The 14,071-nt window shown below is 41.8% G+C and overlaps 1 protein-coding gene across 10 annotated transcripts in view; it reads left to right on the forward strand.

Annotated features, from left to right (window-relative positions):
- The first annotated feature begins 1,409 nt into the window (after positions 1-1,409).
- The window catches only part of trdn (triadin), a 53,846-nt gene continuing 41,184 nt past the window's right edge, over positions 1,410-14,071 (forward strand). For 6 of the 10 annotated variants that reach the window (XM_045719519.2, XM_082976841.1, XM_082976844.1 and 3 more), the window contains exons 1-5: positions 1,412-1,857; positions 3,625-3,834; positions 6,274-6,312; positions 11,006-11,062; positions 12,241-12,372. In XM_045719519.2, the coding sequence (XP_045575475.1) occupies positions 1,839-1,857; positions 3,625-3,834; positions 6,274-6,312; positions 11,006-11,062; positions 12,241-12,372 (457 nt within the window). In that variant the 5' untranslated portion in view covers positions 1,412-1,838. Of the gene's footprint in view, positions 1,881-3,624; positions 3,835-6,273; positions 6,313-11,005; positions 11,063-12,240; positions 12,373-14,071 lie in introns of all 10 variants that reach the window. The other 4 variants (XM_082976842.1, XM_082976843.1, XM_082976845.1 and 1 more) reach the window with 4 other exon arrangements.

Raw genomic sequence — 14,071 nt, forward strand, 5'->3', positions numbered from 1 at the left:
ATCAAATCAGCTTGCTCTTCAAACAAAGGCCTACTGGTCATATTTGCAGAGTGTTGTGTGATGCACAGTCATTTCTGCTGAATGAATTATTAGATCCATAGCCAGAAATTTGACAAACTGACTTGTTGGAAAGGTGACGTCCTACGACGGTGCCACGTTGAAAGTCACTGAGCTCTTCACTGAGGCCATTCTACTGCTAACGTTTCTATGGAGATTGCATGGCGATGTGCTCGATTTTATACACCTGCAATAGCCGAATCCATGAATTTGAAGGCGTGTCCACATACTTTTGAATAAATAGTATAAAATGGGATCAAATCTAATCTTTGTATATATAGTGTATCTGTGACCAACATATGCATATCTGTATTCACAGTCATATGAAATCCATAGATTAGAGCCTAATGAATTTATTTCAATTGACTGATTTCCTTATATGAACTGTAACTCAGTAAAATCTTTAAAATTGTTGCATGATGCATTTATATTTTTGTTTAGTATAGTAACCTGTCAATTTGTTTGCAGCAACGTAACTTTTGGATTACCCAAACTCAGTACTGTAGGCTACTAATATCCTCAGATGAAATGTGTCTTTTCAGCCCTTTATGTAGGTTCAGGGATTAGTCAGCAGTCCAACTACTTTAGCTTGTCAGAAAGGCTTCTCAGCAGAGGTGTGCGGTTTCCAAGAAAGGAGGGTGGTGAAAATTCATTGAATTTCTTCCACTGAGGTCAACTGCATTACATTTTAAACATGCAATACTCTTCCTTGTGGGGGATTTAAAGGACAAAATCAAACAGCAGCATCAATTTTCATGGATTTCTGTGGTGATTTTGATTCATGTTTTGAGAGGTTCATGAATCTGAGATTCATACAATGTAGGTGGTTATATTCCAGCAATCACATCAGATATGCTTTGGCTTTACGGCTGTAAAGATAATCCAGGAATAATTGGAATAACCATGCCTAAGTATGTTGACTAGGTACCTAGTGAGTGGGCACTGACTGACCAGACTGGCTGGCACTCAGATAAGAATATGGGCACAGCTCTTGACAGGTAATGCTGGGAAGCAGTGGTGGTCTTTATCTTGTATTCCATGTTCACAAAAGTAAACACAAGGTAAACATGGCACTTTGGCTGCACCCACTTTGGCTGCTATCAGTCTGGCACCAAGGCCAGGCTAATAGAGGTCTGTAGGCCAGATGAACAGCTCCTGCCTGTGGCCATTTTCCTCCACTGTCAGTGATGTGACGTCTCTGTCAGTCCCAGTCCCAGGCCAGCAGATGGATACGGCAGTGCAGGAGAGCAGTGCTGATGTCCCCTCTGCTACCCTACTCGATGACAGCACAGGTCTGTTGGAGGGGGTCACGCCCCCAGCCTAAAAAGGCAAAGCAGAATGCAGCTGGTGCGGCTAGCTCTAAGAATAACCCAGGCAGGCAGAGCAGAATAGCCTGGGTTAAGGTTACCTTGAAGCCCCTGTCCCGTCCTATGCTTCCTGATCTAAACCAATCATGGTCAGGGGAAACTTTTAGGCTGGATCCCGAACTCTCCACTGGCCGGCCCTGGAACCTTTTCCCTCGACTTTTTGCTCTCTTCCTGGACATTAACTGAACCTCTTCAGAGACCCTGAGACTATGACACTTTGATATATTTTAAATTGTGATTCTTTAGGGGGGATTAAACATCAAGTCCTGACACCAGGTGTAATATATTTAGGGTCTCTTTGCATGGTCCCATCCTCTCCTTGACGATCAGGACTCAAACAGGATTAGCCCTGAGGAGCTGCATGTATTTTCTTCAACACAACTCTTGTTGCTGAAATTACATTTTCAAACTGCCATGACTGAGGGAGTCGAAGGTACAGTATCTACACAAGTCTAAGTATGTCTTTACATTTTACTTCCTTATTATAGGTCATTTGTCATTTTAAATGTTTAAAAACGTGACATAGTTCTGCAGAAAATTTAGAAGCTTCTGAAAAATAGTGGATATCATGACAGCATAATTGACTATTTGCTATGCAGCCTTGAAACACTTGTGACGTCAGCACGGCTTTAAGTATCTTGCACTTCGCGTGCATAATCCACATCCATCATCGCTGTTACAACTGAGAAAACGTCAAGTTATCTTACTTTTGGGAATCAAACTTAACTATTCTGTCTGATGTACCTTGTTTTCCCTCAGTCTTACACGCCAGTTCCAATAAGAAAGGCTTGATTTGAAACCAACATGAGCCTGGGTGTAAAACCTCTATTCAACAGTAATTCAAATAGACCCAGAAGTGAATCAGAGTATATTTTGAGGGCACCCAGGAGAGGATAAGATCATATCAGTGTTTTGTTGGCTGACTCTATCAGACTGTATTACTGGCTCTCAATTACTGTCCTGAGATTAGTTGTCATGGAGAACTACTTAGGGTTCCCATGACATTGACGTCAACTTCAGGCAGCAACAGATCAGGAGAGAGGTAAAGTAGATGTGTTGAAGCGTACATTTTCTTTTTACAGCACAGCATATCTGCGTGATGCATTCCATCACTATTCCCACTTCACTACTCCTGGATTCCAGAATAATACAACTCTGTAAATGCCATTACTGTAACCCTGACAAACACACTCAAATGCACATACATAAACACACAAACGCACACGCCACACACACACACACACACACACACACACACACACACACACACACACGCGTACACACGCACACGCACACACACACTGTACTAGTCGCAGTATGACAGTATGTATTGTATTTTGTTGAATCAAAGTGAGAAGAAGCAGGGCATATGGTGTTTGTCTGCAGAGCCTCTTGAGTCAACAGATTGAGGGGACATGGGGACCCATAATCCCCCATTGCTGACAACAGGGTGCAGGGCATGGTGAAGAGATCCAACAGGTGGCCTGAGCCATGCTGGGCGAATACACACATGCACTTATTCTCTTTCTATCTTTCTCTTTCTCTCTCTTTCACACTGACGACATACATACATTCATAAACATGCAACACACAAAAATCATGGGGGCTGGAGGAGCATTTCAGTCAGATACTATCTCTGTCATGGGCCGATAAGAAAACACACCAGAGACCCATGCCACCAGCAACAGCTTCTGTCTGATTTGCACCGACCTGATTTCACAGTATAAAAGCAGCAGATAACGTTTTAGAGACTGAACACTGCATTCTAACTATTGCACCTTCACAAGAATCAATGGCTTATTCTGACCTAGTCTGCCACATTCTGGTAAATCGATGAGCAGCCTTGTAAAATGAATTCCGCACATAAAGGTCATATGCTGTGTTTGTAAGGAAGCATGGCCAGCCCATCTCTCTCCATTTAACATCAAATCAAATTGCCACGCTACAGAGATTTATATTCATTTAGAGAGAGAGCTCTTTGATGGCTAAGTCAAAAGATCACAGAGACAACACATTCCACACAAAAAATTATATGGATTCCTTTGACACTGTGTACCATACAGTGTAGTACCTTCAGTATATAGCTATTCCCCTGTCAAAACTTGTCTCAGTGCAGTCTATTCATGAACTAACCCTTCACTGGGCCTTTATGGTTGGTTCAGCATCAGGCCAACAACCTATCTTTTGTCCTTTCTTCCAGCGCAATCCTTCACCGCAACCATGGTCATTGAGAGCAAAAATGGAGAGGCAGGACACCCCCAAGCCAGGGTGACCAAGAGGACCGCGACTGATGACCTGTACACCACCTTCAGTTCCCCTATGGCCTGGATCCTGGTCGTAGCCCTGGTCGTCACCTGGTCTTGTGTGGCCATCATCATGTTTGACCTGATGGACTACAAGGGCCTCACAGGTAAGTCCTGAACCTTTCCTCCTATACTGTTCCTACCACCATGCACTGGGATGTTACTTATCCGTGTTAGGGTTTCGTTTTTGCTTTCTACCTGATACTTCATAGGCCTCGGTAGGTTAGAGCTAGGCTTCCTTTTTCCTTGTTTGGGCTCATTAGGATGAAAAAGGGCAGTAGTTTATGTGATGCATCATGCGTTGAGTAATCTTGGTCGTTTATACTCTGATTTTTAATGATGTGGATATAGATTTGATCCAATTTTATACTATTTATACAAAAGTATGTGGATACCCCTTAAATTTGTGGATTCGGCTATTTCAGCCACACCCGTTGCTGACAGGTGTATAAAATCGAGCACACAGCCATGCAATCTCCATAGAGAAGCATTGGCAGTACAACGGCCTTTACTGAAGAGCACAGTGTCTTTCAACGTGGCACCATCATAGGATGCCACCTTTCCAACAAGTCAGTTCGTCAAATTTCTGCCCTGCTAGAGCTGACCCGGTCAACTGTAAGTGCTGTTATTGTGAAGTGGAAAGGTATAGGAGCAACTATGGCTCAGCCGCGAAATGGTAGGCCACACAAGCTCACAGAACAGGACCACAGAGTGATAAAAATTGTCTGTCCTCGGTTGCAACACTCACTACCGAGTTCCAAACTGCCTCTGCAAGCAACGTCAGCAAACAAACAGTTTGTTGGGAGCTTCATGAAATGGGTTTCCATGGCCGAGCAGCCGCACACAAGCCTAAGATCACCATGCGCAATGCCAAGCGTCAGCTGGAGTGATGTAAAGCCCACCGCCATTGGACTCTGGAGCAGTGGAAACAGGTTCTCTGGAGTGATGAATCACGCTTCACCATCTGACAGACGAATCTGGGTTTGGCGGATGCCAGGAGAACTCTACCTGCCCAAATGCATAGTGTCAACTGTAAATTTTGGCTGAGTAGGAATTATGGTCTGGGGCTATTTTTCATGGTTCGTGCTAGAGCGAGTGAAGGGAAATCGCTACAGCACACAATGACATTCCAGACGATTCTGTGCTTCCAACTTTGTGGCAACAGTTTGAGGAAGGCCCTTTCCTGTTTCAGCATGACAATGCCCGAGTACACAAACTGAGGTCCATACAGAAATGGTTTGTTGAGATTGGTGTGGGAAAACTTGACTGGCCTGCACAGAGCCCTGACCTCAACCCCATTGAACACCTTTGGAATGAATTAGAACGCCGACTGCGAGCCAGGCCTAATCACCCAACATCAGTTCCCAACCTCAATAATGCTTATGGCTGAATGGAAGCAAGTCCCTGCAGCAATGTTCCAAGAAGAGTGGAGGCTGTTATAACAGCAAGGGGGGGGGGGGGGGGGGAGGCAACTCCCTAATAATACCCAGGATTCTAAAATGAGATGTTCGATGCGCAGGTGTCCACATACTTTTGTCATGTAGTGTAAATAGCACATCTTCTAAGGTTTGATTAATAATTTAGCCTTAACCTTTAGCTTGGGTGAAACAAGTTCATAGATAATGGCTAAAACAGGCGATAAGAGAATGCAGCGAGCTCAGTGAAAGCGATAAGGCCCAGTAGCTTGTTGTTTCCAGGCTGGCACTACTTTATCCAACGGCGTGTGGGCTCTCAGGGTAGCCAGGAGCTCATTGTCTGGTTACTAATAGTACTGACAGTGACAAAGATAGATAGGGCATAGCATTGCAGTTTACTGGGCCTGGGCCCTATCTGCAGCAGTTGCTGAGAGGGTTTGGCAGAATTAGCCATGCCTCTCTCCCAGTCAAACAGCTTTGAGTCAAATAGCCAAATAGATTTACTGGTAGATTAGTTTTGAGATACATTGCTTCAGTCAGTAGGGATGTTATTGTATCACAGAATTATGATTGATATAGTTCATTACTGTTGCAGACGTAATGGTGAAACTTTCTGTAGAGGGAATGTGTAATGTATTGTGTTCTTTAAAGTTGTTTTCAGTGTGATTTTGTGGTTTAAAAATAAAGTTGTACAATGACAATTTTCACTGTGTTTGAGAGTTTGCTGTTTGCCGATGTGGATCAGTATGTGAGAGAAATTGTCATTGGTGTACATGGATTCTTTCTCCATTTTCATGTCATATGCCATTCGCATTTCATTTCATGTAAAAGGTCTTCCATTTAAGACCTTGCACATACATTTTTGAAGCAAACTTCAAAAGTGGCCACCATTGTCACGTACTGTAGATCCGATTAACTCACAAGTCACGATAGTCGTTGAAGGCTGACGTACTTTGGGGGCGTGGAGTCTAGTCTACCAACCCAAAGTCACGGAAATCACATGCACCTCACTCCCTGTAGTTATTCACTAGAGTTCCGTAGCGGCGTTCACTCTCTCATTTCTAATCTAGTTTCCTCCTCTTTTCACCCTGTCCATCCCCATGTGCCATCCTGTTCCCATCCAATAAAAAGATCATACATTATACTGTGACGACCCCTGTTTGCCACCTGGTAAAGACTCTCTGCCTGCAGTGTAGTGCTCATACCCATCTGTGTGTTCGCTTCCGCTCTGCTACTAACAACCTGCATGCTTTAATTGCTGACAGGGAGCAATTGTCACACACTCCAGTCAGTGTTGTGGTGGCTTGATGCTACGCAATAATGGATTCATGTACACATGGTCCATCAAGTGTTGATTCTGCTTCATTCAAGGCTGCACAGGTTACGTCTGGTACTAAGTGAGTCTGTACACCTTTTTCACACTAGTAGATTATCGCAGTTGAAGTGGACTATTTTGCCTAATAAAACTCAAGGTAATACAGAGATACAGTGTGTCCATTCTGATGCCAACCATAATTGTACATGCGTTCATAAAGTCAACCATAATCCCCCTATGTGAACAGTTTAGGGCTATAGCTTCTATGATAAATAATTCACTGAACTGACTTATTGCTGCTTTGTGATTGGAAAGGTATACAGCCTATTTAGTAGTCACTTGATGTGTCATTTAACTAGCTACTATTTACCTTTTTGTTTGTTTGTAGTTTAACAAAACATACTATAATAACGCCGTAGTGTGTAATGCCGTAGTGTGTAACATTAAAGTAACATTCATTACAAGAAATGTATTAATATGTGTGTGTGTGTGTGTGTGTGTGTGTGTGTGTGTGTGTGTGTGTGTGTGTGTGTGTGTGTGTGTGTGTGTGTGTGTGTGTGTGTCCATGTGTGTTTTCAGTCATTACTTGATGTCCAGTGAAATGTGTTTAGTGTATGAAGTGCTCATTTGTGATGAATGTGCTGTAGCTAACTGTACTATTTTAAGTTGGCTGTAGCATTTCCTGCGGCAGCCAATTTAATTTGACCAATTATTACATAACCAGAAAGCTTTAGAATGTATTGAGGCTGTATCACAGTACGTACTAGAATGTTTTGTGCCAAGTTAAGCTGTTTTGGAATGCCCAAGTCCAAAATTGGAAGTGCTATTCAATAGAAAGCTGTAAAGAATGGCGCATCAATTTCAGTGTTGCATGTTTTTTTGTGTCCTTACATAATTGAGCAAAATAGGCCACCACGATTATAGGAAAAATAACCATTACATTCACCTGAAATCAGTGCTTGACTTGGACTGAACTAGGTGCCGGTACTCATTTTGGGTGCTGGTACCATTTATATTTAGTTGCAGGAATTCCTCAATATTTTTGAGATAATATTCGATAAGAGGTGCAAGAACTCAAGCAGAAGAACAGTACTCAGTTCAGGTGAGCTTCTGCCCAAGTCAAGTACTGCCTGAAATCACTATTATCTTACTGTCAAGTGGTCAGACATTAGCTTTTTAGTCTGATTTATTTGACAGTGTTATTTAGCCATATTTCCTGGCAACATGATCCCAATTAATTGTGTGCCAATCGCTCCCATGCATCCGGCCTATGTTAACTTTCGTTGCCTTTCCCGTCTCAATTTATACACAATGCCTTGATGCTAACATCAATAATGACACATTGAGAGCATATCAGCTTGTGTTGGTGTTATTAACTGTGTGGTATTGAGTAATAACTCTTACTGGCCATGGAGAATGCCTTTCTCTTTGATTGAGTTCTGCTTTTGAGAAGGATACACAAATCTGATGTGCTTTAATATTTATAATTGAATATTCTATGTTGCAGATAAGCCTGCAAGGAGAGATATAGATTTCCTCTACAATGCATACTACTGAGCATTGAATGTGGCCAATACCGAAGGTCATCTACGGAGGAATGACCTCCTGACCTCCTGAACCATTCCACATGGAATCATGGGAAGGAATTTGACGCTGTGGCCATTTCGATCAAAGCCTCTCAGCCGAGTCATAACAATACAAGAGTCTTTATTAGGTGTAGAAGTCAGACTGTAGCTAAACTATACCCTTGACCAATGTATTAAACAGTAGACTTATTAATTGATAGCAAAAGGACTGGGGTCACGGATCCCTAAATTAGATTAGGAAAAGGGGGGTTATGGTTAGCTAAGAATATACCAGGGGATACTGTATGGCACCAGGACAACACATGTGGAATGGGAGGGTGATAATCACCACACAAAACCATGGCACCATGGATAAACCCTTGAAAGGAAAAACAGGAGCTAAGTACATATTAATAAATTACTAGATTTCCAAAAAAGAACAAACACGTACAGTATAATGTAAATACCCATATGATATAAATCTTATATTGTCACGGTTGTCAAAAGGAGAAGACCAAAGTGCAGCGTGTGTGTCGTTCCACATTTTATTTAATCTGTGAAACTATGCAATACATCAATAAACTGAATAAACAAAACAACAAACCGTGACGCAGAGGAGAAACAAACACTACTCAAAAATAATCACCCACCAAACCCAGGTAGAAACACCCCTACTTAAGTATGATCTCCAATTAGAGACAACGAGGACCAGCTGCCTCTAATTGGAGATAATCCCAAACAAACCAACATAGAAATACAAAAACTAGAACCTAAGAACATAGAAATAGGAAAAATAGAAAAACACAAAACACCCCCTGTCACGCCCTGACCTACTCTACCATAGAAAATAACATCTTACTATGGTCAGGACGTGACATATATAAGGAAATGGCCTTTGAAGCCACAATCTTTGAGGACAATGTGTAATCTGCACCACAGTAAATGTATGTAACCAACATGTATCTTAAAAATAAGTAAATTATCTATCAGGTATCAATCTGTTCCAATCGAAAGGGTTGGTAAATTGGTTTCTAAGACCACACAGTAATACCGAAAGAAAGTCTCATGTTCTTGCTTTTAAGAATCGGGTAGCTATATATAGCGCCAGGTCCCCTGTAGGATACTGAGCGGTATCACTCTGTCTCTCTCTATGAGGGATGGCTGTGTAGCTGTACGCCCTTTCTTAGACTGGTCCTCTCTGTTCATTTGAACCCCTCACTGTCAGAAAGGAGACTGCCAGAGACAGTGGAATTTACAGGAATAGCTAGAGTACCTGTCACTCATCATTTCAAATATTTATAGTACTGGACCCAAGTGCATATACAACATGGAGTTTTGGAATTTGTATTATTAAATGTTTTGTATTTTTGTAGACAGTGGTTAGTGACAGCAGATGTCTTATTCCATCCCCTTTTCATCCCCACCCTCATTAAATACTTTACTTTTTGAACACATAAAGAGGTACAGTAACAGGGAAAATGCTAAATGACTTCAACAAGGTCACAAACTAATAGATGTGTGAAGCAAAAGGCTGTCTGCCCTGAGAAATTGGAAAATGTGAAATTACGAACCTGCCCATTACACAACCATTTAGTTGGACAGCAAATGGGTATTAAAATTGCACTTTTAATAAGATGCAATTTTTCCCACCATGACATTTCAATAAAGGGCGACACTGTGAAAATTAAATACTAAACCAACATTTTGGAACAATGGGCAGAGTGCTGGCTGTGAGGAAATGGAATTCCCCTTGATGTGCACTGCATAGCCTGGGATGCGTCCAATTGGAGTTGAATCAATTCTATTGCCATGCCTCCATTGCTTCCCGTTAGAGAGAGGGGGGTGGAGGGAGAGGGGGAGAGAGAGGCAGGGGAGGATAGGGAGAGCGAAAGGGAGGAGAATGAGAGAGAGAGAGAGGGAGGAGAGGGAGCGAGAGAGAGGGAAAACAGTGCTTCATTAGCTCCTTCAACTTCCTGCTAAAGAGGGACACCTGCAAACTGGAGCCTGACGGACGTAGTGTCAGAGACCTCCTGAATACAGGAATGAATGTGTTGCCAGGTGACATGGTGCTAGTTATACTGCCACCCACACTTCACTGGCTTCTCTAAACTAAACCCTCCAAAGTGTTTTGGAACAATCCACAGAGCCTTTCCATAATGAGGGACTTAGTTTGGAGGGTTGATTCCCTTTCCACTCCCAAGTCCCTTGCCTTCTTTACCACTTCTTTCAGGTTAATATGTAATTTATTTCTGTGGATTTAGTTGCAGTCTCCATGCCAGGAATCAGTGTAGATAGAGGACAATGTGAAGGGTTCAAATGCACAAGCATTGAGGGATATATTTTTTCTGCTTTATGACGTAGGTTGAAGTGCCAATCAAACAAATGCCACTGAATTAATCAGTATTTCATTAGTATTCTTAGTTGGAGTCAATTTCACATTGTTACTCAATGCCATGAATTTTGATGTACTGCTTCAAATCACAGCATTATGTTATTGCACATTATTTATTGGAACAAATTAATCAAGTCAATGAGAATACATTTCAAATAAAAACATGCCAAGCACAGAGGAAGAACTTGTTGTTATAGCAGATTCAATAAAGAGTGAAAGACATACTGTGTTTGCTATAGTTACAGCACAGCATGTTGCTGTTCTGTCCTGTTTCTCACTCCTATTGCACTATGGGGGTTTACTGTTCGTATGTTGATGTGTTCTCTACACAACGGCCATGCCGATCTTTGTTTCCATTGTGATGAACGTCTATGTGATGACGTTGAATTCTTCTGTCGCCATACGGTGTTTGTGAATCGTGAGTAATTGTGTCTCTGTGCCATTGTTTCTTGTGGTAAGACTGTCCGGTTCTTCCTCCCAGAATGCATCACTCTGGAGTCTGTTCTCCCCGCATTGATCATGTGCATGTGATGGAGACTGTTCACTGTCCCTGTCCCTGTGCCACTGCTTATGTACCTCTCCTCCTAACAGGGGTCTCCCCACCTCCCGCTGTCAGGAAAGTAATTAAGGATGCAGGAAGGTCTCGAGGCAAGCCATTATACTATGCTTTTAACTTTGTTGTGCTGATTAGAGGCCTCTGAGGCCCTTAGTGAGTTTGGATTGACATACTGTAGCAACTAACTTTAAAGGAGAAGATAAAACGAATGAATTGAATAAAATTAAAGATAATACAATTGATTATAAGCGACTAATATAGCAAGTAATCAGTCCATTAACTCATGTTATGATAAATACCTTTGGATACATTTGAAATAAGCCTTGAGATTTTGTAGCGGAAACATCTATTTGTTCAGAATTGCATAGACAATTAATTCCCACGTGAATATTTTCATTTCCAGGAACCAAAATGTTCCTTTGTTGAATTTGGCTATATCAACCGTGTTTCCTTAACCCACTCGGTCTGATTCAACACTACTATGGATTAAGTAACTAAGAATCACTCTCTTCTGACTATCAGTAATGCTACTTTGATAATTGATCGCTAAAGAGCACTAAAGAGTCTAAAGGGCAATCTCTAAAGACCAGTCAGTCATATTCTGCTGAGAGTTGTCACTAACACAGTGCTGGGGTGCACTACGCTGGCAGCGGTGTCTGACATGCCCTGTAGTGTGTTGCATGTTTACCTGCCATGGATGCCTTTTGCCTTCTGTATGTCTCTGCCTCTGACGAAATGGAAACGTCTGTCTCACGTGGTTTGCCTGCACTGCACAGCAGAAAGCTGTAAAGAGTGGCGCAACAGGTGGTGGTCTACACCGTATACTCCAGCAGACATGTGAAGTTACCCATTGGACCATGGATGGACAGAGGATATGTTATACTACATCACATTGGTTATAGTTGATTAGTTCCAAGCTGTAGTTAATAGTCATGTACACATTCATCTTCATATCTATAGTCTCTATTGCTGAATTTGTTTCTGGGTATAAATTCCGTTGCTGTGATTTGCCTGTTCTCATATTGTTCTCTAAGTGCAGAACATTTCAACGGTGTACAGTGTGATTGCATTTGAAAGATTAAGGACAGCATATTGTCAAATTAATGTTTTTATCGTGTGTAATATAATGCGGCGGTAATTAATTAGGTATTCCTTAAGTCTTTTGGTCCAAGTTTAAGTGTGTGTGTAGAGAAAGAGTGTGTGTAAATGCATGCTGGATATATTATGCTATTAAACCTCGGCTCACACAGCCTGTTCACCACACTCTCAGGAAGCATTCAGCATATCAGCTCGGACCCCATGAAAGTGGTGAACGTGGCGGTGGAGGAGTCCACTGACTGGGGCAAACTGCTTCTGGCCTTTGTCTCCAGCCTGGTAGCACCCGAGGAGGAGGAAATTGAAGGTATATTTCACAAGTTGTCTCTTGAGCTACCCTAATAATAGATCAAACAACAGCAGCAACAGTAACATAATAAACAAACCACATGGTATTTCAAAAAGAAAGAAAGGGCTGACCCACTGTGACTTGACGAGTCACCTGGCAGGTCATGCCACATTCGGCGTCAAGCTGTTTGATTTATACCATTTAACTTCCACCATTTCACCTCTATAGGTTCACATATTCAGTTAATGGCTCCGCTGTAACAATTTAGCCCTTAAGTCTATATGGCTTAGGGTGTGATGCAGGATAAGTCTGGCAGATTGAGAACCTGTGAACCATAGCCAAGCTTCTTTCCAAGGCTAGCTTGTGGTTTAATAAACACTCAACACACGACTGTGTATACCGCACATATCAACCCGAAACTGTTTATCATATCTCATAGTAGATGATGTATTGTAACATTAAATACAGCACCACGTCCATCTGTACAAGCTAATGACAGAAACGTAGGAGGTGACACTCATTCCCAAATCCGAACTCCAAACTAAAGAACGGGACACTGTTTTCCAGCCTTTCACGCAGAAGGATTTTGAAGCGGAAGAACAAGGCTCTCGACCTGCAGCGGGATACCTTTAACTCCTGTACCACATTTGTGTGTGACTGTTCTAAAAAAAAATAAGAAAATAAAGTCATCCAAAGAAAGCAGAAATCACCTCTCTCTCTCATCAATCCCGTGCTTGTGTCTTTTCACCACCCACTGTGCTCGCCACGCTCACTTTAATGTGCACATCTCATCTCCAAGCTTGCTCCAAACCATCATTATCAACATTATACTCAGCAGTCCAGGTTGTGTCTTCCACAACAACATCAGCTCATACAGTTTACACTATGTTAGCTAAAGGATATCTGATATAGCCAAGGTGCTAATCTCAATTCCTTAGTTAAGCCTAAGATTCAGCTGGGTATTAAATGCATTTTTACCAGCCTTATTGAAACAGGAAGGCAACTTGACATCAGGTATTCAATTACAATGACAACCTAGCGATTTACTTTTATAAGAGGAGCTCTAAGCATACCACAGTGCGGAGGACAACTACTGTACTACAGTTCAGGGACAAACTTCCTGCTAAACAGTAATGATTTGTGGCAGAGGAATAAACGCACATCAGTGTGATTTGGCAAAGCAAATGTATTAAGTCAATTTAGCAGCAGCACCACACATACGGTAGACCCACAGCAGCCATAACTGAATCACAGTACAGAATATTAATGTAGGCAAATAAATGTAACTTACATTTGTTGTGCAGTAAAGGGAACGCAGAATTTAGGCACTGATTTCAGTCCCAATGAAGAAACCAATGTAGTTTTAATATGAACACACACATGAAATTAGAGCTGGAGTGAATCAATTAAAACCTACACAGATGGACTAACTTTATACAGGCAGCTGCTGCATTATTGTTGTTTTTATAAATCATACCATATGCCATTCATTACCAGGATGCACACACACTGTTATTAGGTCACTTCCATAAGGATGGTATTTCAGATGATAGTATTATGCCATCTGGGGATCAACAGTACCTCTGGCCTTAGAGCAGTGACCTTCTGCCTAGGCCAATAGAGTGCATTAAAATGTAAAAGGTACAGTAGGTAATGGGTAAAAACATGTATTAGGAAACAGGCATATAATGCACATTTGAGTTCATTAACAATACAA

This window comes from Salmo salar, chromosome 06 (assembly GCF_965601325.2).
Source record: "Salmo salar chromosome 06, fSalSal1, whole genome shotgun sequence".
NCBI classification, from domain to species: Eukaryota; Metazoa; Chordata; class Actinopteri; order Salmoniformes; family Salmonidae; genus Salmo; species Salmo salar.